This window comes from Cynocephalus volans, chromosome 16 (assembly GCF_027409185.1).
Source record: "Cynocephalus volans isolate mCynVol1 chromosome 16, mCynVol1.pri, whole genome shotgun sequence".
Classification (NCBI taxonomy): Eukaryota; Metazoa; Chordata; class Mammalia; order Dermoptera; family Cynocephalidae; genus Cynocephalus; species Cynocephalus volans.
The window spans coordinates 34,444,992-34,471,641 of record NC_084475.1 but is presented as its reverse complement, the minus strand read 5'-3'; the positions used below and the strand labels follow the sequence as shown (position 1 = coordinate 34,471,641).

The 26,650-nt window shown below is 34.6% G+C and overlaps 1 protein-coding gene across 5 annotated transcripts in view; it reads left to right on the top strand.

Annotated features, from left to right (window-relative positions):
• Nucleotides 1–26,650, top strand: part of VPS13A (vacuolar protein sorting 13 homolog A) — a 270,889-nt gene that overhangs the window by 61,153 nt on the left and 183,086 nt on the right. For all 5 annotated transcript variants that reach the window (XM_063081395.1, XM_063081392.1, XM_063081391.1 and 2 more), the window contains exons 20-23: nt 7,913–8,049; nt 9,762–9,894; nt 12,393–12,510; nt 25,248–25,386. In XM_063081395.1, coding sequence (XP_062937465.1) covers nt 7,913–8,049; nt 9,762–9,894; nt 12,393–12,510; nt 25,248–25,386 — 527 coding nt within the window. The remainder of the gene's footprint in view (nt 1–7,912; nt 8,050–9,761; nt 9,895–12,392; nt 12,511–25,247; nt 25,387–26,650) is intronic.

The window sequence follows — 26,650 nt, the reverse complement described above, 5'->3', positions numbered from 1 at the left end:
TGTGTTTAGTGCAGTGTTGGGACCCATATGAAGTGCCACTAGTGATGCTGGAAATGCTCCCAGAAAGCAGAGCAAAGTCATGGCACTACCAGAAAAAGTTGAATTGCTTGATATGTACTGTAGATTGAGGTTTGCAGCTGTGGTTACATGTTGTATTAGTCCGTTTCTGTTGCTTATAACAAAACACCTGGAACTGGGTGATTTATAAAGAGAACAAAATTTGTTGCTTACAGTTTCCGAGGCTGGGAAGTCCAAAGTCCAGGGAAGACATCTGGTGAGAGCCTTGCTGGTGGTGACAGTGATGGCAGAGTATCAGATTGCCAAAACGGTAGAGCAGAGAGAGCAAGAGAGTCTCTTCTCTCCTTTCTTTTAAAGCCCTCGGAACAATGCCCTCGACCACCATATTTAATCCATTCACTATGGCATGGCCCTACAATCTAATCACCTCTTCAAGGCTCCATTTTTCAATTACCGTAATAGGATTTTCCACCCTCATAATGGTCACAGTGGGGACCAAGTTTCTAATACATAAAACTTGGGGGACACAATTCAAGCTTCAGTGAGTTTTGGGGGGTGCATAATTCATTCCACTACACCTGCCATTTTAAGGTAAATCAATCCACTGTAAGGGCCATTGTAAAAAAAAAAAAATTCGTAAAGCTGTCACTGCAGCTATGCCAGCTTCAGACCTCATGAATTTCCTTTTCATGTAATCTTTTCATTTTTGATGTCTAGTATTAGTAATATGTATAATATCCACAGTGTTTTGTATTGCATAAGATAGTACTGATGTAGGTACTGATAGATGATTCATCTAAAAAGAGGTGACATAAACTTATGGTATCAATAAATACTGTAAATGTATTTTCTCTTATGATTTTCTTAGTAATATTTTCTTTTTTCTAGCTTACTTTATCATAAGAATATAGTATATAATACCTATAATGTACAAAATATGTGATAATCTACTGTTTATGTTATTGGTAACTCAGTCAACAGTAGGCCATTAGTAGTTAAGTTTGTGGGGCGTCAAAAGTTATATGCAGATTTTCAACTGCACAGGGGAATGGCACCTCTAACCCTCACACTGTTCAAGGGCTAACTGTACTTTATATCTTTTGTATCTTTACTGGATTTTTTTCTTTTGTCACCTTGTTCTCACATTAGAGAAATACATGTAAAATGCCTCATTATGGATATAGATTTTTCTGTTTCTTCTAAATCTGCCAATTAAGAAAAAAAATGACAGTCTAGAGACTATTAGGTACATGCATAAATAAACTTTTTTTCTGCTGTGAACCAAGTCTTTTATCTGTATGAAGTTGACTGCTTATATTTTTAGTAATGCTTTAATTTTTTTTCCTTTACACTCTTATTTAAATTTCTTTTGCTCTGACATCAGTATGGATATATATGGGTTTTTTTGTTTACAATTTGCCTGGTATATGCTTTTTCATTTTTTTATTTCCTTTTTTTCTGTATATTTTCAGATGTGTCATGTCCACAACCTATAGTAGGATTTTTTTCAATCTAGAGTTAGTCTTTATTTTTTATTTGTATCTACTATTTGCATTTAATTAGTTTATTTAGGCTTGTATCTAACATCTTATTTTGTGCTTTTTTTAATTGGCTTTCTTAGTTTACTTTTGGATAAATTATAGCATTCCTTTCTTCTCCCTTCCCCACACTACCATTTGGAAATTAAACATTCTGTCTTTTTATTCTAGAAATTACCACATGTTTGCCAAAATATAAATTTAATAAAAAATTTTTATATTCTGCAGTCATTACAGGGACTTGAATACATGTGAACTCCATTTACCATCCTCCTGACTTTCATGCTATTGTTTTTTGTTTTACTTTTTTTTAAAAAAACAAAACTTCAGTGGATTTTTTTTTTTTTTTTTTTTTGGTATATCAGTGTTAGTTTAGAATATTCTATGTATTTACTATTTTCTTTGCTCTTCATTTCTACTTGCATCTTACACCTATTGTCTGAGATTATTTTCTTTCTGTTGTAAGTTCATTGGTAAATTCTTTCTTGTGAGAGTCTGCTGGTGGCAAACCTTTTGTTTTGGTCTGAAATTTTTTCCTCCTCAGTTTTGAAAGATATTTTTACTGGATATAGAATTAAAGGTTGACAGCTATTTTATCCTCAGCGTGTTGAAGAGACCATCCTTCTTCAGCCATGTTCCATTTTGGTTGTTACAAATTCAAAAAATGACATGAAATTTGTCATTTTTCTCCTACCATTTTCATTGTATTTACTTTATCCTTGTTGGTACAAATGAGATATACTAATTACTGTTCTTTTTTGTTTCTTTTCTCTTCTAAGAGAGAAATATTTTAGCCAAGTAAATCAAGAAATCACCTCATGTTTTGCTAAAAACCTTCAGGAAATGTCTTGTTAGGCTGTATGTAATATGCATCTTGATACATTATTTATTTTCTTTATTTATTTTCTTTTTTTTTTTTCACAGGGAGGTATCCATTATATTCTTCAAAATGTATGTGTCTGTCTTCTCTGGGTTTTACTCATTTTTCCCAATTATTTTTTTACATCTGAATAGGTTTTAAATTAGATCGCAGATGCATGTCTTAACTCTAGAAACTGTAAGGTCTACATTTACCCCTTCACTCTTTGTTGAAACCTCACATTGCACTTACGGTTCAAATTCTGTGTATTGGTGTTTTATATACTCAGAAGCCAGAAGCATAATGTTGGACCTCTTCTCTAGTCAGTTTCTCTTGATTTATAGAGACAATTACTCATAGTTAAATATAAGTTGATTGTATGAGAATCCCAACATAATCATTCAGATTTATAGATTTTTTTTCTAAGATTTGTTTTCCTAAACTATTATTTTATTACTTTAAAAATTGCCAAAACAGTAAATATTTAATAATATATAAAGTCCAAATGTTACAGAAATATATTTTAGGAAGTGAAAGTCTTCAGTATTTTACCTTCCAGACATAACTTTTACAATTTGAAGTCAGTTCTTCCAATTCTGTTCTCTTCTCTATTGTATTGGCATAATTTATTGTTATGTAGATTAAAAATGCTAATTATATGAAAAAAATGGAAATTTTCTATATTTGTGAACATAATATTTTAAATTTAATATATTTTGGATATTTTTCTAGAAAGTTAAAATTTACCTATTTGTGAAGAGACTCATCTGTTATATAGCTCTGTTTAGGTTCTTTCCTTCTTTGCTTCATTTCCTCCTTTTTTTAAAAACTTTTTTTACATTAGTCTGTATTAATTATCCTTTTCCTTTATATCCTGGTTTCTTTCTTATGTCATTTTCTTCATCCTGTCTAGGAATTCAAGATCTTTTTCTTTTTGTCAAATGGCGGGTCAGCTTACAGAGTCACGTGTTGTTATCCTTTGTCTCTGCCAGGAAGACAGATGTGGTCATTTGTTAAAACCCTTCCTTTGTATTTACTCATTCACATATTTATCAGGAGCCTAATCTGTATGTCAGATGATTTGCTAGGTTGTGGGGAGCACAGCAATGATAAAATGGATGTATTTTTTGCCTACTGATGGATCTTATAATCCCTAGGCAATAGGATGGGACAGACATAAAACTTAAGAGTAATCTACTTAAAAATTGTGACAAATGTGGGTCCAATCAGGACAGAGAAACCACAAAGTAATTTGAACAGGTAAAATTTGTTTATTTATTTATATTTATTTTTTTGGTTGTTCTATATTCATCTATTTTTTATTTTTATTTTTAATTTTTTCTATTTTTATTTATACATATTTATGGGGTATGGAGTTGACTATCAGTATTTGTGTACAATATGTGATGATCAAATCAACATTATTAGTATATTCATCATTACAAATCATAATTACTAGTTGTGTCCTTTACCCATTTACTCCCTATCCTCTCACCCCCTCTTCCTTTCCCACCTCTAGTAACTATTGGTCTGTTCTCTCCTTCTGAAAGTTCAATATTTTATTATTGCCTTTCTTTCTTTCTCTTTCTTTCTTTCTTTTTCTTTTTTTTTTTCTTTCTTTCTTTCTTTCTTTCTTTCTTTCTTTCTTTCTTTCTTTCTTTCTTTCTTTCTTTCTTTCTTTCTCTCTCTTTCTTTCTGTCTCTGTCTCTCTCCTTCTTTCTTTCTTTCTTTCTCTCTCTCTCTCTCTCTCTCTCTCTCTCTCACTCAGCTCCCACTTATGAGTGAGGATGTGCGGTATTTCTCTTTCTGTGCCTGGCTTATTTCACTTAACATAATTTTCTCTGAGCTCATCCATGTTGCTGCAAATGGCAGAATTTCATTCTTTTCTATGGCTGAGTCGTATTCCATTGTGTATACATAGCACATTTTCCTTATCCAGTCTTCTGCTCATGAACATTTAGGTTGGTTCCATATCTTGACAGTTGTAAACAGAGCTGCGATGAATATGGGAGTGCAGGTATCCCTTCGACAATATGATTTCCATTCCTTTGGGTGTATACCCAGAAGTGGGATTGTTGGGTCATATGGAAGTTCTCTCTGTAGTTGTTTGAGATACCCTCATACTGTTTTCCATAATGGCTATACTAATTTACAGTCCCACCAACAATGTAGAAGAGTTCCCTTTTCTCCACATGCTCACCAGCATTTGTTATTCTCAGTCTTTTTGATAATAGCCAGTCTAGCTGGAGTGAAGTGATACCTTAATGTAGTTTTGATTTGCATTTCTCCGATGACTAGTGATGTTGAGCATTTTTCATGTACCTTGTTACAGGTAAAGTTAAATATAATGAGTTATTAAGTGTAGTGAGGGATTGTCTTGCTATTCCGAAGACTAACTTTGAAGATAGGAAAGGTAGTTATAAGGAGTATGGGACTGAGATAGTGTTCCTTAGGAAGAGGTCCCCCTCTTTCCCAAGGATTGAAATTCAGACCTTGCTGGAGAAGGCACATCTTTGACTTACTGAATGGCAGAGAAGACACTGTGGTGCCATGCTTGCCAAACTTTCTGGAAATATGCTCTTTGGAACTTTCTGGAAATCTGTTCCCTGAGGTGATAGGGAAAGATGTTCACGGGACAGTGTCTCTCTACATTACCTCTGTGAAACAACCTGAGGAAGGTTCTAGGGGAAGGCACTGGCTGTTGGGTGCTGTTGGCTGTCAAGTACTGCATGTGCCACTTACTGGAGAAAAGCTGCACTGTGCAGGGTTTTGCTGAGTTAGCACACCAGAACCAGGACATAAAACCTTTCTTCCTGCAGTGTCTCTCTGTGTTCTGTATTTACTTCAATTCTGTTTGGCAAAGGAAAAGCATTTAAAGGGCTCAGATCCACTTTCACAAAGCAGACAGGTGAATTTGGAGCTGAGTGAGGAAGCAAATCAATAATAGGTCCCAATACTGTGAAGGAGATAAGAATGATGGATGCCCAAATTTAGTTTTGGTGGTGGTGTCAGGGAAGATCTCTTTGAAAAATTGACATTAAGACCAGGTGTATGTGTAGGATCCACCCAGCTGAAAAGTATAAGAAAGAGCCTTGAAGGCAGTGGTCAACTGTGAATGGTCTAACTTGGAAAAGAATTTCATGAATTTGGAAGTTGCAGAAAGCTGAATTGGTTGTAATGTAGTGAGAGAGGGAGAGAGTGGAATGGTTGTTAAAGAGGCACAGTCAATTATGTAGAACCATGAAAGTCAAATTAAGCAGTTAGGATTTTGTTCTAAGTGCAGCAGGAAATAGGGGAGAGACACAGTAGACTTACATTTAAAATAAACTACCCACTTCCTCCTTCTGTTAAAGAACAGTCTAGAAAGATCACTGTGTCCTGGCACTAAGAAAAGCTTCATTGAAAGTAAAGCTTAAGGTGGGACTTCCAGGGAGTACAGGACTTAGATTTGTAGAGGCAGGAATACATGAGATACATGTTGGTTGAGGAATTCTTAGAGTGGAGATGCAAGTGAAGATAGAAAAATGCTTAATGGATAGACTCTGGGAAATCTTGATTGCCAGATATTCTTTCTGGGTGCCACTGTGATTCACCCAACAAACAAACTTTAGTGAAACTGTGTCATCTGTGTGTGAATCCAAGTCATTTGGGGAAAAAATGAACAACCGTGTTTTGAGTCAGTCTGCTCTTAAGTTCTAAGCTTTTTGGAGGATCAGAATTTTGTGATGGTCTGTCAGTCATCCCTCTGTCACACCCCACCTCCATTCTCATCTTAAGAGATTTCACGTGAATCTGCTTCTTACAGGCTATTGAAGATGTCAAGGTCTTTTCTTCCTCTACTAGAGTATTTGCTTGGGCCATCCTGGGCAAGGCTTTTGGAATCCTAGTCCAGATTTAGGCTGTTTGTTTCCATTATCAGAGAAACACATGAGGAGGTCTTCAAAAAGTTCGTGGAAAGATATGTATTATCTTTTAATTCCACGTTCCATGAATGTTTTAAGTACTCTCATATATATTTAAAACAGAAGATATTTTAATTGTTTTTAATTCAGTTTTTTTCCCTCCAGCTTATATATCAAGCCAGTCATCTAATGGTACTTGTCAGCATTACTTTTCTTTGTCTTTGTATATTTTATCTATTCACAATTTTAATTTGTTATAAGTACGTTTGAAATTGACTTATTCTGCAATTTGAACATTTATTCTTTAATAATTCCTTAATTTTAAGGTTATCAAAATATATTCATTTTCCTACATTGAAGCCTTTTTTACTTTAATCCTTCATAAAAGTGTAATTAATACTGAGTCAGAAAACATGGAATGATTTTTTTGGGGGATTTGGCTTTTGAAGAAGAAGGGACTGGATAGTGATGAAATGTGGGTCAGGGTAGTTCCAAACAAATATCCTGAACTGTTAAAATATCATTGAACTTTCTGGTTAAGTTCTTTTATAAAATCATAGGACTTTTAGGGCAAATTTTTTTTTTAGTTTAATGACTGCTCTTGTCACTGTTCTTAACCTAGACGTATTCTGAGCAAAATGTTTACTTAAAGTATATGTGGTCTTGACTGCATTTTGAGGGTATACACATTAAATGAACTACATCACTTTAAGTTTTTTTTCAGTCTGCCTGTTCAGAATCTTACATATCAGGTTGTTTTAGTTATTTTTAGTTTCTCATTATAATTTACATTTAGCCCTCATGATAGTTCTTGTGTAATTTTTTGTTTCTGTTTTTGTGAAGTATCTTTCTTTTTGAATATCAGATCTTCTCAAACTTTATAAATAAAAACATCTTTAATTTGCTCAGACTGATTTAAGTAGGGGGTTCCCTTCTCATGGGGTCATAAATAATTTGTTTAAATTTAAAAGCTGATGCTGGACTTAGGAACATGAAATAGATTGATTTGGTATACCAATCACATGCAAGTGAATGAATTAAATTTATTAGAATCAAAAACCTCAAATGAATGAAATACCTAAGGAACGGGAACCCTAGTTTGTTGCCTTTTCCGGTTTATGTATAACTTTATTAAAGATGATGTAATAACCCAGGTTTTGTTATTGTCTCAGAGTAATATTAAATTCAGTATCATTGTTCAGTATGGTAGATGTAGCTGTATTAAGTGTAAAAATTGGGAAGAATCTGTATACATTCTAATAGTAGTTATGAATGAATGTTCATACTGCTTAATTTTTGTTTGTTTTTGTTTGTATCTTTCTCCCTAATTTTTCCCAAATAGAGTTTATGGGTTAAACACATTTTTTTTTTTTTACAGAAACACTCCACTTATACTCAATTATATTTAATCAGAAATGTACACATTGACTAACAAATATTTTAAATTTATATTAGAAATATTTTGCCAAGGTCATTTAAAAATTAATACTAATTTCATATGTTAAGATTTTGTTACAATTTGTATGTTTCAGGATTCCCTATTTCTTCAGTAATTTGTGAAAAGTATTCATTGTGATCATTTAAATTTTCTACAGGTCTACTGTATATTATTGAAACACAGAAAGTTCTTGATCTCAAAATTAATTTGAAGGCTTCATATATTATTGTCCCACAAAATGGAATTTTTAGCTCTACATCAAATCTACTTCTTTTGGATCTTGGTCATCTAAAGGTATATACTAATATTTGGTTTAGGGTATGGCATTTAGGATGTTTCTTTGTTTAAAATGTATTTTGTTTTTTAGACTGATTTGGTTTATTGATTTTTAGGTTTATGGTTAGATACTAGGATTTGACAAATCTTCCTTTCTGGTGAATAAAGTGAAGTTTCATTTAATTGGGTAGTTTTCCTACTTTTCTAAAAGCAAAATGACCAATTGAACTCCAGGTCAGAGGTGAACCTAGGAATTTTATTTATAGAATTTGAGAATTACGCTTCAGAAGTTCATTTCCTTTTCAATTTAAATCTATTACTTGATTAATTAAAGTAAATAGAGTAGGAAGGCGTTCAGGAAGTAATCAGATATATCCAGCTTTCTGAAATTTTTCTTGTATATAACTGTTGATGTTGACATTTTAATATTTCTAGTAAATCTAAATTGAGAGATGGTCTTCTTGTAAGTCATTTTCCTTTTCTTCTAATTATGCACTTTTTTCTATCCAAATTTTCAAAAAAGATTTTTTTTTTTGTATTTCTAGATCTGTACTGTTCAGTATGGTACCCACTAACCACATGTGGTTGTTTAATTAATTATAATTAAATAGAATTAACTCAGTTTCTTAGTAACATTAGCTGTATTTAAGAGTTTTAATTTTCAGAAGTGGCTAGTGGCTACTGTGTTGGATAGCACAGATGTAGAACATTTCCATCATTGTAAAAGATCTATTGGACAGAACTGCTCTGTCATTAAATGTAGAGGCATACCTATAACAATTTAAAGACTCGAGATGTATGATATTCTTTAGAATTCTTTTTCTGGCTACCTAACAAATATGTACCTTCCCTTGAAATTGACATTCTGCCTTATTTATTTAGTTTTTACTCTGCATTTGGTAAATAGGTAGACATCCACTGGGTTTATGTTTATAGTAAAATTTATGCAGCTAATTATTAATATTTGAATTTGGTTATTGAATTGTTTCAAGGACAGTGTGATATAGTAGAAAGAGCATAAGGTCAGGAATAAAGGTATCTATCTAATTTTATAGCTTTAGGCAACCTGCTTAACCTGTTGCCTAAAATTTGTTACCTTTCAAACAGATAATTTTTTGACCGCTTCACATGAGCTATAGTATAGGGAAAAAATGTTTAAAAATATACATGTAGATCCATTTATATGAATGAATAATATCTTTATATACTGTTCTGGAGTGATCTGCAGCATGCTTAAATGAAAAAAGTAGTGTGCATAGTATGACAAGAAAAGGGAGATAGAAATATAATTTGCCTGGGGTCGCATAAGTAGCAGATTTGGGGCTAAAATTTATCTGTCCTAATATTTAATCCTGTATCTTTTACTCTGTCTAAATACCTGTCATTGTGCCATAGAAACATTTTGCAAGCTAAAATTGTCTCTTGATCTTGCTCTTAATAAGAAAGCTTCTTATCAGATTTTAAGAATTTGTAGATGAATTATTCTCCTGGATTGTCTTTGTTTCCTTCTTTTAATATAATTAAATGGGAACGATGTAAAAATTTGCTTTCCATCTGGCTTTTTCTTTATATGTCTCATGGATAAGGACCTTACTAATAGCCTTAAAATGTATGTTTGCTTCTGAGTTGGTACTGTCCTATTAAATTTTCGTATTATAGGTCTGAAAGATAAAAATTATACTCATTTTGAAGTACATTACATAATCTAAACTATTAAAATTAACTTCAAGGTGACAAGTAAAAGTCGTTCGGAATTAACAGATGTGAAACAAGGTGGGACCAATCTTGAAGAGATAATGCATAGAGCTTATGATTCTTTTGATATACAGCTTACAAGTGTACAGCTGCTTTATAGCAAAGTTGGTAAGTATAAAGTTCGTTATTTCTTGATTGATTTTGCTGAAGCGATTGAGTAGATTTTTAGACACTTTGAAGATCTTCCTCCTAAATGTGTTAGAACCTTTATGTTTTTGAATTAGAAGTGATAGTAAATATTGCCTACTTATTCTCAACCAAGAGCAGTTTGCCCCCCAGGAGACATTTGTCAATGTTCGGAGATGTTTTTGATTGTCACATGTAGGGGACGGGAGGAGGCACTACTAGCATTTGGTGGGTGGAGGTTACGGATGCTACTAAACATCCTACAGTGTACAAGCCAGCCCCCCATAATAAAGACTTATCTAGCCCAGATGTCAGTAGTGCTGAGATTGAGAAATCCTGCTCTATACCAGTGTTTTCCAACCTTTCGCCAACTGGCAAATATTGAAAATGATACTTGTATTATACAGTTAGATAAACAGAAGAGGCTGCTCAAGGCCAGAGGCAGCCAGGATAGGGGCTCTGACAGCCCAGGCCATAGATAGTCACACAAAGACTGAGGAGGGTCACTGTCCACTATGCCTAAAGGCATACCTTTATCCCATTCACTGTGGTTTACCAATCAGGAGTCTGTGATCTAGATTTATTTTTTTAGATGAAGACAGAGCCAGAAATTCACTTGTCAGGAGCCACTAAAGTTGTTAGGGAGAGATCCCAGAGTCGTTCAGCCCCCTGCCATACTGTTTCTAAATCCCTAGCATGTTAGTGAACATTCAGACAATTCAGAAGTTTGAGGTTTATTTAAGAGATCTTGTATATGTATGTATATGGTCAAATTTTAATTATCTGAGCTAACTTATAAAAGGAGAAATAAGAATCCAAGGTAATAGTTACAAAAATTGTTAGTTTATACAGGACTAGAACATTATTTTATTTTATTTCTTTAATTATATTTGCTTTAGGATAATGAACATGGTTTCTGTTTTTATCATATTCCAGTTGTTGTGGTGGGAGCCCAGGAGTATACCGGGTGGCAAAAGTAAATTGTTTTTAGAAGTCATAAATTCTTTTTCAGGGAATAAATTTTTGTATGTTTGAATGGATACATATTGGTCACAAGTTTTTGAAGTCTGTGAATTATACTTAAATTAGTATTTAAGATATTGAGATGCTTTGTAAAAAAACGTTTTAAATATTTCATTATTGTCTGAAAGTTATTAAAATTGTTTTTGATAAACATTAACTGCTCTTAAATAATTGAATCTTTTTTGAGCATAGTACTTTTTGACATTGTGGTTACTTTATATAATTGTAGAATCTCTTTGATAAGTACTGAAACAAATGCTTCTTTTTTTTTCTTTAAAATGGGAAGTAAAGGAAATATTGATCTCAATGCTAGTGGAATTTTAAAAATTGTTAATAAAGTTCATTTTTACTACCTATCTTCAAGAGTCTAATGTTTTCTTGGCTTTGTTTTCCTTGACTGGAATTTTATTCAACTCATAAGATTATTAGGTTCAAATGAGGTAGTCTATGTGAAAATGTATTATACTATATAAATCCCATTAATCCTGTTATAAAGATTAATCTTTTTAAAGTTATTTCTTTGTAAATATGCCTATTTTAGAAAATTTGGACAATTCAGAAAAACAAAAAAGTTCATTCTTTATCTTAATGCGCAGACATGAACACTATTGATATTTCATTGCAAATCCTTTTAGTTTTTTTTTTTTTTTTTTCAGTGTATTATGCCTATGTATATGGGTGTGCTTGTGTGGTATTTATGCCTGGAGGTTGTGAATGCATTGTTTTTACATGATCTATATAGATTTATACTCAGATTTTTTCTTTCATTTCCTAGTAATATTTGGGCACTTGAACTTATGATTTTTATTGGATATACGAGTATTGTGCTCTAAGGCTAGGTTGTCACTTATTCAGACATTCTCTTATTGAACATTTAAGCTTGTAACACTGTGGTGAAATGTTGCCAGAGGGTCACATGTTATACATTTGGATGTGAATTTCAGCTTTCTCATTAGCATATTAACCATAGGCAAATTATAAATTTTTTTGACTCTGTTTTCTAAAATGGGATGATTAATACATCACTGTGTGAGTAAAAACTTAAACTTTGCCTAGAAAGTGCCAGTTATAAACCTTGAATAAATGGTAGCTTTTATTATACTATTAAAGAACCACACTTTTTCTTTCCTTTTCCATTATTGCCCTTACAGCCATATTGGTTTTTGGGTCAGATATTAGGTTGGTACAGTGATTATGAATGATTGCACAGTAGTTTTGATTAAAACTGTGTATTTTTTTTTTGGAGTCTTGTGAAGAAGCAGAAGGAAGATGATAAAGGGAAAAGATTTTCCCTGCTGGTTGTGTGTACCTGAGAATGTGACATTAAGATTATCTAAATGTGGGAAGATTTCCCAGTACCATGCAGTGTGTGACTGTGAAGTATTAGTAGTAATTTTAGGTTTTGTGCATTATTCAAATTATACTAATGTTAAACATGAAATGTTTTCTTTAATTAGGTGATAATTGGAAAGAAGCACGAAAACTCAATGTATCTACACAGCATATTTTGGTACCCATGCACTTCAATGTGGAACTCTCTAAAGCCATGGTTTTCATGGATTTAAGAATGCCCAAGTATGTATTATCTGTTTCATGTGACTGAATATTCTCAGTAATTCCGTAGCTAAGGAAATGCCATATTTCACTGAGTACGTTTTTTAAATTTTTCAAATCCACCTTGATCTTGGATTCATTGACTTTTGTGGTAAAATATATATAACATAAAATTTACCATTTTAACTGTTTTTAAGTTTATATTCAGTGGCATTAAGTACATTCACATTGTTGTGCAACCACCACCATCCATCCATCTCCAGAAGTTTTTCATTTTTCAAACTGAAACTCTGTACCGATTAAACAGTAAAGCCCCATTTCATCCTGCCCCCAAGCCCCTGGCAGCCACCATTTTATGTTCAGTCCCCATGAATTTGACTATTTTAGGTACCTCTTATAAATGGAATCATATAAATTTGTCCTTTTGTTTCTCAGTTACTTCACTTAGCATAATGTCTTCAAGCTCATACATGTTGTAGCATGTGTCAGAATTTTATTCATTTTTAAGGCTGAATAATATTCCTTGTATGTAACATATAACCACATTTTGTTTATCCTTTCATCCATTAGTGGACATTTGTGGTGTTTATACCATTTGACTGTTGTAATAATGCTACAAGTACATGTTCAAGTTTCTTCTTTCAATTTTTTTCAGTATATACCCGAAAGTAGAATTGCTGGATCATATTGCAATTCAATGTTTAGGTTTTTGAGGAATGCCATGCTGTTTTTCATAGCAGCTGCATCATTTTACATCTCTGCCAGCAATGCGCAAGGGTTCCAGTTTCTGCACTTCCTCGCCTCACTTGTTGTTTTCTGTTTTTTTTTTCTTTTTTATAATAGTCATCCTAATAGATGTGAAGTAGTATCTCACTGTAGTTTTGATTTGCATTTCCCTAATGCTTAGTGTTGTTGAACAGCTGTTCAAATGATTATTGGCCATTTATACATTCTTTGGAGAAATATGTATTCCAGATCATTGCTTATTTTTTAGTCTGGTGGTTTATTTTTTTCTTGTTGAATTGTAGCAATTCTTTATATATTCTGGATATTAACCCTTTGTCAGATATATAATTTGCAAATATTTTCTCTCATTCTGTGAGTTGCCTTATCACTCATTTATTTATTTATTTATTTATTATATATATATTTATTTATTGGTCATATTTTCTTTTCTTTTTTAATTTTTTTATTTTACTTCTCAATATACATTGTAGTTGATTTTCATGCCCCTTTACCCATTGCTCACCCCTGCTCTCCCGCCCCCCACCACATCATATCTGTTCACCTGACTTAAATAGTTCAAGGAATTTTTGTGGTTATTCTGTTTTCTCCCCACCCCCTCTGATCTGTTGGTGTGTTTATTTATTTATTTATTTTTAGCTCCCACAAATAAGTAAGAACACATGATATTTCTCTTTCTCTGCCTGACTTGTTTCACTTAAAGTAATTTTCTCTAAGTCCATCCCTGTTGTTGCAAATGGTAGTAGTATTTCATTCTGTTTTATAGCAGAGTAGTATTCCATTATGTAGATATACCACATTTTCCTTATCCACTTATCAGATAGTGGACATTTGGGATGGTTCCAACTCTTGGCTATTGTAAATAGAGCTGCAGTAAACATTGGAGAACAGGTATCCCTTCGGCATGATGATTTCCATTCTTCTGGGTATATTCCCAACAGTGGAATAGCTGGGTCATATGGTAGATCTATCTGCAGTTGTTTGGGGTACCTCCATACCATTTTCCATAAAGGCTGCTCCATTTTGCAGCCCCACCAACAGTGTATGAGAGTTCCTTTTTCTCCCCAACTTCTCCAGCACTAATCATTCTCAGTCTTTTGGATGTTAGCCAACCTAACTGGAGTGAGATGGTATCACAAAGTGGTCTTGATTTGCATTTCCCAGAAGCTGAGTGAGGTTGAGCATTTTTTTCATGTGTCTGTTGGCTGTTTGTATATCTTCCTTTGAGAAATGCCTATTCAGCTCCTTTGCCCATTTTTTAATTGGGTTGTTTGATTTTTTGCTGTAAAGTTGTTTGAGTTCCTTGTATATTCCGGATATTAATCTTTTGTCAGATGTATACTTTGCAAATATTTTCTCCCACTCCATTGGTTGTCTTTTTACCCTGTTGATTGTTTCTTTTGCTGTGTAGAAGCTTTTTAGTTTGATATAATTCTATTTGTTTATTTTTCCTATAGTTGCCTGTGCTTTTTGGGTACTACTCATGAAGTCTGTACCCATTCCTACTTCCTGGCATATTTCCCCTATGTTTTCATTAAGGAGTTTTATTGTTTCAGGGTGTATATTTAATTATTTAATCCATTTTAAGTTGATTTTGGTATATGGTGAGAGGTATGGGTCTAGTTTAATTCTCCTACATATGAGTATCCAATTTTCCCAGCACCACTTGTTGAAAAGGCATTCTCTTCCCCAGTATGTATATTTGCTGTGTTTGTCAAATATCAGATGGCTGTAGGCGTATGGATTGATTTCTGGGTTCTCTATTCTATTCCATTGATCCGTGTGTCTATTTTTATGCCAGTACCATGCTGTCTTGGGTATTATAGCTTTGTAATATAGTTTAAAGTCAGGTACTGTTATGACTCCAGCTTTTTTTATTTTGCTCAGGATTGCTTTGGCTAGGCATGGTCTTTTCTTGTTCCATATAAAAGTCTGGATAGCTTTTTCCATCTCAGAGAAAAATGTCATTGGAATTTTGATGAGGATTGCATTGAATTTGTAGATCACTTTGGGTAGTATGGACGTTTTCACAATGTTAATTCTTCCATTCCAAGAATATGGGCTATCTTTCCATCTTCTTCTGTCCTCTTTAATTTCTCTCAACAGTGGTTTGTAGTTCTCTTCGTAGAGATTTTTCACATCCTTGGTCAGCTTTATTCCTAAGTATTTTATTTTTTTCTTGGCTATTGTAAATGGGTTAGCTTTCTTGTTTTCTTCTTCTGCATGTTCACTGTTGGAGTATAGAAATGCTATTTTAATTATGTTGAGATACTTTCCATCCATGCCTTTATCATGAAAGAATGTTGAATTTTGTCAAATGCTTTTTCAGCATCTATAGAGATGATCATATGGTTTTTGTCTTTGTTTTTACTGATGTGATGTATCACATTTATTGATTTGCATATGTTGAACCAACCTTGCATCCCGGGGATGAATCCCACTTGATCATGATGTATAATTTTGTGTATGTGTTGCGGTATTCTGTTAGCTAGTATTTTACTGAGGATTTTTGCATCTATATTCATCAAGGATATTGGCCTGTAGTTTTCTATTTCTGGTGCATCTTTGTCTGGTTTTTGTATTAGGGTGATGTTTGCCTCAGGATGAGTTTAGGAGAATGGCCTCTGTTTCAGTCTTCTGAAATAGCTTGTAGAGAATTGGTATCAGTTCCTCTTTGAAGATTTGGTAGAACTCTGCAGTGAGCCCATCTGGTCCTGGGCTTTTCTTTGTTGGGAGCCTTCTGATAACAGCTTCAGTCTCTTTTATTGTTATTGGTCTGTTCAGATTTTCTATATCTTCTTGCCTCAGTTTTGGTAGCTTGTATGCATCCAGAAATTTATCGATTTCCTCCACATTTTCAAATTTATTGTAATATAGTTGTTTATAGTAGTCTATAATGATTCCTTGTATTTCTGAGGTGTCAGTTGTAATACCACCTTTTTCATTTCTAATTTTTGTTATTTGGGTCTTCTCTCTTCTTAGTTAATCTTGCTAAAGGTTTGTCGATTTTATTTATCTTTTCAAAAAACCAACTTTTTGTTGCATTGATCTTTTACATTGTTTTTCGGGTTTCTATTTCATCAAGTTCTGCTCTGATTTTAATTCTTTCTTTCCGTTTACTAACTTGATGTTTGGATTGTTCTTGTTTTTCTAGATCTTCAAGGCAAAAAGTGTTAGGTTGTTTATTTGCCATCTTTCCATTCCTCTGAATTAAGTATTTTGCAATAAATTTCCCCCTTAATACTGCTTTTGCAGTATCCCAAAGTTTTTCGTATGATGTGTATTATTTTCATTAGTTTCCAGAAGTTTTTTTATTTCCTGTTTCGTTTCTTCCTGGACCCATATGTCATTAAGTACAATCTTGTTTAGTTTACATGTGTTTTTGTAGTTTCCAGAATTTAGTTTATTATTGATTTCTAATTTTAATCCATTGTGATCAGAGGAAATACATGGAATAATTCCAATTTTTTTGAATTTGCTAAGACTTGCTTTGTGACCTAACATGTGGTCTTTCCTGGAGAGTGTTCCATGTGCTGATGAGAAGAATGAATATTCTGATGTTGTTGGGTGGAATGTTCTGTAGATATCTGCCAAATCCAGTTGGTCTAAAGTATTGTTTAGATCTTGTGATTCTCTATTGATTTTTTGCCTAGATGATCTGTCCATTGAAGAGAGTGGGGCGTTCATGTCCCCCGCTATTATGGTGTTAGTGTCTGTCTCTTTCTTTAGATCTAATAGTGTTTGCTGTGTAAATCTGACTCCTTCAGTATTTGGTGCATATGAATTTATGATTGTTATGTCTTCTTGATGGATAGATCCTTTTATAGTTATATAGTGGCCTTCTTTATCTCTTTTTATGGTTTTTGCTTTAAAGTCTATTTTATCTGATATAAGAATAGCTACTCCAGTTCGTTTTTCCTTTCTATTTGCATGATATATCTTTTTACATCCTTTCATTCTTAGTGTATGTGTGTCTTTACAGGTCAAGTGAGTCTCTTGAAGACAGCATATTGTTGGGTCCATCTTTTTAATCTGGGCAGTCAGTCTGTGTCTTTTGAATGGGGAATTTAATCCCTTTACATTTAGAGTTATTATTGAAAGGTGTTGATTTACTCCTAGCATTTTACTGATTTTTGTTTAGATGTCTTAAGTATCTTTTGTTCTTTTCTTTCTAATTTTCTGTTTGTCTTCTGTATTTGTTGGTTTCTTGGGGTGATAGATAAACTGTTTTTTTCTCTTTTGTTACCATTTTTGTTTTGCTGGTATGTATTGTTCTTTCTTGAATATTCATGGCAGTGATGGTTGTTTTTGTGGTATCAAACCCAGTACTTCCTTGAGAATTTCTTGTAGTGCTGGTCATGTGGTAGTAAACTCCTGCAGTTTTTGTTTGTCTGAGAAATATACCATTTGTCCTTCATTTCGGAAGGATAGCCTTGTTGGGTAAAGTATAGTTGGCTGGCAATTTTTGTCCTTTAGTGTTTTGAATATATCATCCCATTCTTTTCTGGCTTTTAGGGTTTCTGATGAAAAGTCTGATGTTATTCTGATTGGGGCTCCCTTATAGGTGACTTGCTGCTTCTCTCTTGCAGCTTTTAAGATTCTCTCTTTGTCTTTGAGTTTTGCCAGTTTCATTATCACGTCTTGGAGGAGATCTTTTTGGGTTGAATGTGTTTGGGGATCTTTGGGCTTCCTGAATCTGGAGATCTGTGACTTTCCCTATACCTGGGAAGTTTTCTGCTATTGTTTCACCAAATACGTTTTCAGTGCCATTTCCTTTTTCCTCCCCTTCTGGAGTACCCATGTTTCGGATATTTGAGTGCTTAAGTTTGTCTGTAGTCTCTCTTTGATTTTCTTCAATTTTTTTGATTCTTCTTTCTTCTTTCTGGTCTGCCTGTGTTAATTCAAACAGCCTCTCTTCAAGGTCAGAAATTCTCTCTTCTGCTTGTTCAAGTCTGCTGGTTAAACTCTCTGTTGTGTCTTTTATTTTGTTGAATGAATCCTTCAGCTCCACAAGCTCAGCTACATTCTTTTTCAAGGCATTGATTTCTTTGTACATTTCTTCTTTCAGATCCATTATATTTTACTGCTTTTCATTGTGTTGTCTAACTGAGTTTTCTTGTATCTCATTTAGTTTCCTTAGAATTGTTGCTCTAAATTCCTTGTCTGTCATTTCAAAGGACTTCCTGTTCTATAGGATCTAGCACTTGAGAGTTATTATTTTCCTTTTGTGGTGATGTACTTTCTTGATTTTTCATATTTCTGTGTGGCTGGGGGTATCACAGCCCACTCGTTTCATCCCAGTGACTGGCTGGGATCCTGAAGGGACTGCTGCTTCTGGTCAGCAGGAACTAGGCTGGGCTGAGGTTCCCACTGCACCTGCCTGTTCTGAGACAGCTGGCTCGGGGTCTGGGGCACCAAAGCTCTTAAGTCTCTCCCAGGGGTGGGGACTGGCCTGGGCTGGAGGTCCCACCCCACCTGCCTTCTCTGGCACGACTGGCTTGGGGTGTGGGGGCCCCGAGCCTCTTAAGTCTCTCCCGGTGGCGGGGACTGGCCTGTGCCAGAAGTCCAGCCCCATCTGCCTTCTCTGGGATGGCTGGCTTGGGGTGTGGGTATCCCGTGCCTCTTAAGTCTCTCCTGGCAGCGTAGACCGGCCTGGGCTGGAAGTCTCACCTTGCCTGCCTTCTCTGGCTTGGCCAGCTCAGTGTTTGGGAGTGCTGAGCCTCTTAAGTCTCTCTACGCAGTGGGAAGCAACCTGAACTGGGGTCCTGTGGCGTGCGGTTCCTGCCTGTTCCGGCGCAGATCTCAGGTCTTCTGTCATTGCTCCTTCATAGTTGCAAATTGGTTGTTCTGTGGGAGAGAGCAACACCAGGAACTGAATACTCCGCCATCTTGACTGGAACTCTGCCTTATCACTCTTGATAGTGTCCTTTGATGCATACACGTTTTTAATTTTTATTAAGTCCAATTTATCTTTGTTGCCTTTGGTGTCATATCCAAGAAACTATTACCAAATCCAATGTCATGAAGCTTTTCCCCTAACTTTTTAAAAAGAGTTTTGTAGTTTTAGCTCATATGTTTAGGTCTTTGATCAATTTTGAGTTAATTTTTTGTGTGTGGTATAAGACAAAGATTTAACTTCACTCTTTTACATGCAAATGCCTTTTTTCCCAACACCATTTATTGAAAAGACTATCCTTTCTGCATTGAATAGTCTTGGTATCTTTGTCAAAAATCTTTTGACCATATATGCATATATGCAAGAGTTTAATTCTGGGTTTTCTGTTTCTTTTCCGTTGGTCTCTGTGTCTGTCTTTATGCCAGTGCCACACTGTTTAGATTACTGTAGCCTTGTAGTAAGTTTTGGAATCAGGAATTATGAATCATTCAACTTTGTTCTTTTTTGAGATTGTTTTGGCTTTTGGAGATCCTTTGATATTCCATATAATTCTTAGGATGGATTTTTCTATTTCTGCAAAAAATGTCATTGATTTTGATATGGATTGCATTGAATCTTTAGGTCATTTTGAATTGTATTAACATCTTAAGAGTATTAGTTCTTCCAGTCCTTGAACATGGGGTGTCTTTATTTATTTGTGTCTTTTTTTAACTTTAGTGGTATTTGTTAGTTTTCAGTTTACAAGTATTTTGCTCCCTTGGATAAGTTCCTTGTTTTAAATGCTATTGTAAATGGAATTGTTTTCTTAATTTCTTTTTTGGATTGTTTATAGTTAGTGTATGGAGGAAACTCAACTGACTTTTGTATCTTGCAACTTGTGAATTTATTTATTAGTTCTAACAGATTTTTTTTGTTGTTGTTAGAATCATTAGGCTCTTCTACATATAAGATTATGTTATTTGCATACAGAGTTAATTTTATTTCTTCCTTTCTGATTTGTATGCCTTTTATTTCTTTTTCTTGTCTGATTGCTCTGGATAGAAATTCTCATACTCTGTTAAATAGAAGTGGTTTAAGTGCGCATCTTTGTCTTGATCCTGAGCATAGTGGAAAACTTCCAGTATTCTATCATTGAGTGTGATGTTAGCTGTGGGTTTTTCATATATGACCTGTATTATGTTGAGGTAATTTTCTTTTATTCCTAATTGGTTGAGTGTTTATCATCAAAGCGTGATGAATTTTTTCAAATGCTTTTTCTGTATCAATTGAGATGGTCATGTGTTTTTTCCCCCCTTTATTCTGTTAATGGAGTTTATTAAATTGATTGATTTTCATATATTGAATCATCCTCCCATTTTCAGAATAAATCCCACATAGTAGTGGAGTATATGCCTTTTAATATGCTGTTGGATTTCAGTTTGCTAGTGTTTTGGAGGAGTTTTGTGTTAATGTTCTTTGGGGATGTTGGACTATAGATTTATTTTCTAGTATTATTGTCTGGCTTTGGTATTAGGGTAATGCTGTCTTCATAGAATGAGTTAGGAAGTATTCTCTCCTCTTTAATTTTTAATCATTTGGTAGAATTCAAAAGTGAAACCATCAGTTCTTTGGCTTTTCTTTGTTGGGAGGTTTTTGATTACTGACTCACTCTCTGTAGTAGTTTAAGTCTATTCAGATTTTCTATTTCTTTGTGATTCAGTGTTGGTAGTTTCGTGTTTCTAGGAATTTGTTTTATTTATATTATTCAGTTTGTGTAAAACTGCTCATAGTACTCTTATAAACCTTTTTATTTTGAAAATCAGTGGTACTGTTTCCACTTTTATTTATGGTTTTAGTTGAGTCTTTTCTCTTTTTCTATATCAAGCTAAAGGTTCATCAATTGTGCTAATCTTTTTGAAGAAGCAATTCTGGTTTTGTTGATTTTTCTCTTGTTTTGCTATGCTTTATCTATCTCTGCTCTAATCTTTATTATTTCCTTGTTTCTGCTAGCTTTTGGTTTAGTTTGCTGTTCTTTTTCTATTCCTTAAGGTGTAAAGTTAGGCTATTGATTTGAGATCTTCTTTTTTAATGTAGGTGTTTACAGCTAAAAATTACTCTCCTGGCAGACTTTTGCTGCATCACATAAATTTTGGTATGTTGTGCTTTCATTTTCATTTGTTTCAAGAATTATTTTCTAATTTCCCTTGTGATATTTTGTTTGACCCATTGCTTGTTTAATGGTATGGTTTTTAATTTCCACTCATTTGTTAATTTTCAATTTTTCCTTCTACTGTTGCATTCAAGACTTACGCTATTGTTGTCAGAAAAGATACTTTCTGTGATTTCAGTCTTTTAACATTTTCTGACACTTGCCTTGTGACCTAACATGTAGTCTATCCTGGAGAATGTTTCATATACACTTGAGAAAAATGTGTATTCTGCTATTGTTGGGTAGAGTGTTCTGTATGTGCTTGGTCCAATTTGTTGATAATGTTGTTCTAGCCCTCTCTTTCCTTATTAATCTTATGTCTGATTGTTCTATTCATTATTGACAGTGAGGCATGAAGTCTCCTACTGTTCCTATGGAGATGTCTGTTTCTTCCCCTTAATTCTGTCAGTGTTTGCTTCATGTATTTTTGAGCTCTCATGCTTGGTGCATATATGTTTATAATTGTTATATCTTCTTGGTGAAGTGACTCTTTTATTACTATCATTACCATTATATAATGTCCTTCTTTCTCTTTTGTATTCATATTAGACCTGCAGTCTATTTTGGCTGACATTATTATTATCAATAATCATTTTGTTCTCTTGTTGATTATTTGCATGGAATATCTTTTTCCATTCTTTCTCTTTCAGCCTGTGTGTTTTCTTAGATGTAAAGCGAATCTCTTATAGATAACATATAGTTGGATTCTGACTTTCTATTTCATTTTGTTCATTTATGTCTTTTGATTGGGAAGTTTAAACTCATTAAACATTTAAAGCAAATGCTGATAAGTAAAGACTTACTTTAGTCATATTGTGTTTTGCTTTCTGTTATGGCTTATAGCCTTTTTTGTCCCTCATTTCCTTCATTACTGCTTTCCTTTATGTTTAGTTGGTTTTTGTTGGGACCAGTTATGATTCCCTTGTTATTTAAGTTTTTGTATATTCTATCAATATTTTCTTTGTGGTTACCATAGAGAGTACGTATAACATCCTAAAGTTATAATAATTAATTTAAAATTGATACCAACTAAGCTTTAGTTGCATTCAGAAACTCTGCTTGTTTCCTGTTCCACACCCTTCAGTTTATGTTATTGATATCACAAATTATATCTTTATGTATTCTGTACCTGTTAACAGATTTACAGCTATTTTTATGCATTTGTCTTTTAAATTCTGCAGAAAATAAAAAGTGGAGTTATAAACCAAAATTATAATAATACCTGTTATATATTTGTCCATATGTTTATCTTTACCAGGATCTATATATTTTATTGTTAGCTGAAGCTGTGAGCCCAAGACCCTATGTAGAGAAGTCTGTTGAACTATACTGGACCATTTATCTAATTTATTCCTAAATTGTTTTTGATTGTTTGTAGCCATTTCATCTTTTCTTTTTACTCACATTTTTTTTTCTCCCTTGCAAACATTTAAACCTCAGGCACAGACCTATTTGAAATTTAACCAAAGACTCATGTAACACCTACCAATCATTTCCAGGAGAACTACTGGTAGTTAGGCAACAAGAGAATGTTCACATAGGAGTACTTAAAGCATTATGCCTAGTTAAAGTAGGAAGAAGAATAGAAGGACTTAGGAATAGCCTGGTCTTTTCCCATATAGTATGTCGTATGGACCTTGTTCTTACTACAAGGTGCTTACTGTACTTACCATGTAAAAGGCAGAGACCTAAGAGAAGAGAGACCTACACTACACCCTATTTTGTTGATTTTAACTTACAGTGACTGTATCTACGAGCACTGTCCAGAGTCCCAAATCTTGTTCTCCTAGACTTCCTTTTTTTAGAAAATCTATCCACTCTGAGAGTTTCGAGGCAGAAGAATGCCCAGATTTTGGTTTGAGAGAAAGAAAGGCCATTCTATAAGTTCTCTTGTTTTTTATAACCCAGCTTTAGGTATGGTTTGATTTTATAGACAAGGCTAAAGTTCTTTTATTCCTCCCCAAATGTTCACCTGCCTGTTACTCTTATGTGGTGTTTCTGGGAAAGTTTTTCAGCCTGTGATAAGGAACAAAGATATATGATTTCCTGTTGTAAAGATGAGTATGAATTGATTTTTTTTTCATTGTGGTTTAAATATGTACCAAGAAAAAAGAAAAGTATGCTATAATTTAGGAAGTTACAGGGTACCAGAAAAAAGGAGGTGATATTTCTCTGGGGGAATAAAAGAGCAACTTATCTTGCTTTTGATAAGTATGTCAGTAGATTAGGGAGAATTTATCTCCTGTATGCATGGAGTATGTATATCATAGCAAGAATTAAAATAGCTGATGAAAATGTTTATATGTATATTATATGTGTATATTGATAGTAGTTATAGGATAGAACCAGGAAAGTAATTAAAATAATCACAGGTCAGAAATGGCGATTTAGAAAGATGTGTCAACGGAAATTAAGGCTGTTGAGGCATAAATAATTCTCTAAAGTTTATTGGGAGGCAGTGTGAGTGAGGGTCAACCCAGGAAACATCATCTGACATAGAGTCAGAGAAGTACTCAGAAGTTTATTACATTAACAAAGGCTTTATCGATAGAAGAGGCTGAAGAAAGCAGAAACAAAGAACAAAAGGCAAATTGATCATTTCAAAGTGACTTTCCTTACAAGGTGGGGGCTTTCCTTGCAGGGTGAGGACAGCAAGACAGCACAACAGGAAAGTAACTGATTAGTTACTACAGGTTACTTCAGGCTGTCTCTTTTGTGTAAGGATTGAAGCAGATGGAACTTCATTATTATACCTGTTGAAGATTTAAACTGGCCTGTTCTTGGAAAATTGGCTGTTCTCTCTTTCTTCTGGACTTCTGGGAAGGCCAGGCCACAGCCTAAGTGCCCTGGAACTTAGCAGGGGTGACCCCATTTAGATTTTTTAGTCTGGTTTTTTGGAGCCTAGTGCAGGAATTAGTCTACAACAATGACCTCTGATAATTTTTATTTAACATGAAATTGAGAAGTTATTTGGTTTTTAATTTTGCAACCTCATGAGCATTATAAAGTAAATATGATGTTATGCAAAATCCTAGAACTCTACAAGGGTCAACCACGTTCCTTTGATGTTTCAGCTGAAGAAGTGAAAGGTGAATAAAAGGAACCCTGTTATTTGATAGGTGGTATTTTTGTGCCCAGCATCTTCAGATTGTACAACTTGCATATTTCAAGAAAGTGAAAAGAAATTTAGATGCATTAATGGGTCTGACTCATAATGTGTAACTAAGTTAAACTAGGATATATGGGACTAATTATAGATATTTAGGCTACTGGAAGTGAAGGAAAGCTTATAATTTTCTGTAGGAATTTGGGTACATTTTAAGAAAGATAACCTTAGCAATGCAGGGATAAAAATGGTGAGTGAAAACTTTCTCTCTCTGTGATGTCTGTCTCTGATCTTGCATCTGTAAGCAAAGGAGGCTGCAAAGGCAATTAAAACAATAAGCATTAAGGTCTGGTTTTGCGTCATGGTTTTAAATATATAATCTTTCTCACTAGTTATTTGAATTTGCTAAGTCTTAATGTCCTTATGAGAAATTGTGTACATATGGGAACTTATACGAAATAGGGAGCAGAAATAGGTTGTCTACCTCGTAGGTTGTCAGGACTAAAGCATACAAAGTACTTTTCTCAGTGTCTATCATATAACAAACACTCGGTATATAGTAATTACCATCTGTACTTGGCAAACACTAGAGGGACAGTACATGAAATAATATTAGAAAATAATCCTCTGAAAAATGATGTGGTTAGCTCATCTGATAAGATTGGTTAATAATATAAGGTGGAAGTTGGGGTAGTTCTTTTTAGTGCTTAAAATCACATTTGATTATATTTGGATAATTTGAAGAGAATAATCTTCTTCTTAATTAGTGCACTTAAATCAGAACATTAAGTTCCTCTATAATGATTCCTATCTTTTTAAAACAGATTCAAGATTTTTGGAAAGTTACCTCTTGTTTCTTTACGAATCTCGGATAAAAAACTTCAAGGGATTATGGAATTGGTTGAAAGCATTCCAAAACCTGAATCTGTATCTGAAGTATCTGCCCCTGTCAAATCATTTCAGGTAATGTGATTTCAAAATTAATATAATCATGAAATTTATTTGTTTATTGAAGCAAAATTGATTATACATATTTTTGGAGTTCAGTGTTGAGATATGTTGATCAAATCAATATTACTAGGCATATTTATTGTTACAAATCATAATTATTCTTTATGCCCCTTGTCCAGTCTCTTCCCTTCCCCCTGCCCTTTCCCCCTCCCTCCTCTAATTACCCTAGGTTTCTTCTCTCCTTATGAAAGAATAATGGTTACTCTGTTGATTTGTTGCCTAGATGATCTGTCCAATGCTGAGAGGTATGGTCAGGTCCCCCAATATTATCATAGTGCAGATGTTTCTTCTGTCACTCTGAAATGGGCTTTGTGGAGAGAGACATCCTCTTCTTTATCTCTGCTGGTGACTCTTCTTGTGTCAGTGCACTCCAGTGGCTGGCGGACCATCTGTGTGGTTGGTGGTTGTGGCATCTAGCCGCTTTCACGGCAGCCATGGTTATTGTGATGGCTGTGTTGGGCCACCCACATGGAGGTGATGTTTTTGGCATGCTCCTTGGCGCTGGCAGTGTGCCTGGCTGTGGCGTGTGTCTGGTTCCCAGCTCCTTGCCTCGGGTCCCTGGGCAGGCCCTGAGGTGCTGGCGCAGTGTGCCTGGTTGTGGGGGGGAGGGTCCAGTCCCCTTCTCCATGTCTGGAGTCCTCGGGTGGGCCTTGAGGCGCTGGTGGTGTTTCTGTGCTGGAACTAATTGTTGTCCTTTGCTTCTAAAGTGGGGGAATTTCCTGTTGGGACCAGTACTTGAGCTCTGTGGTTTAGCTAAATTGCTGCTTTGCTTCTGCTTACCTAGGTAAGGCGTTTTGTCCAGCACAGGTTATAATGGTTGGCTATATAGGTACTTTTTGCTCCCCAGAGGCTTGGTGCATCTGGGTTGTATAGAAACTCTTATCTGGCCCTGTGTCTTTTCATCAAAGTGCATCTCATGCAGTGCTGTATTCCTGACCAGTCTCCTATGAGTGGTCCTATGCTGATTGGGATTCAGATCAGCTGTCCTTGCTGTGCCCTAGCATTCCCCTGGTGGGCTTGTTTTTTCCACTGCCTGTGCTGCAAGTCTTCCCTGCTGCCCATGCTGCAAACACTTCCTGATTGACGGGCTGTGCGCCAGTCCCTTGCGATGACTCACCGGCCCCTGAGTGACTCCATTTTGTCAGTTGTTGTGGCTTCTCACTTCTGTGTAGGTCCTCGGGAATCCTGTTAGTGGTCTTGCTGGCCTGGGGGCCAC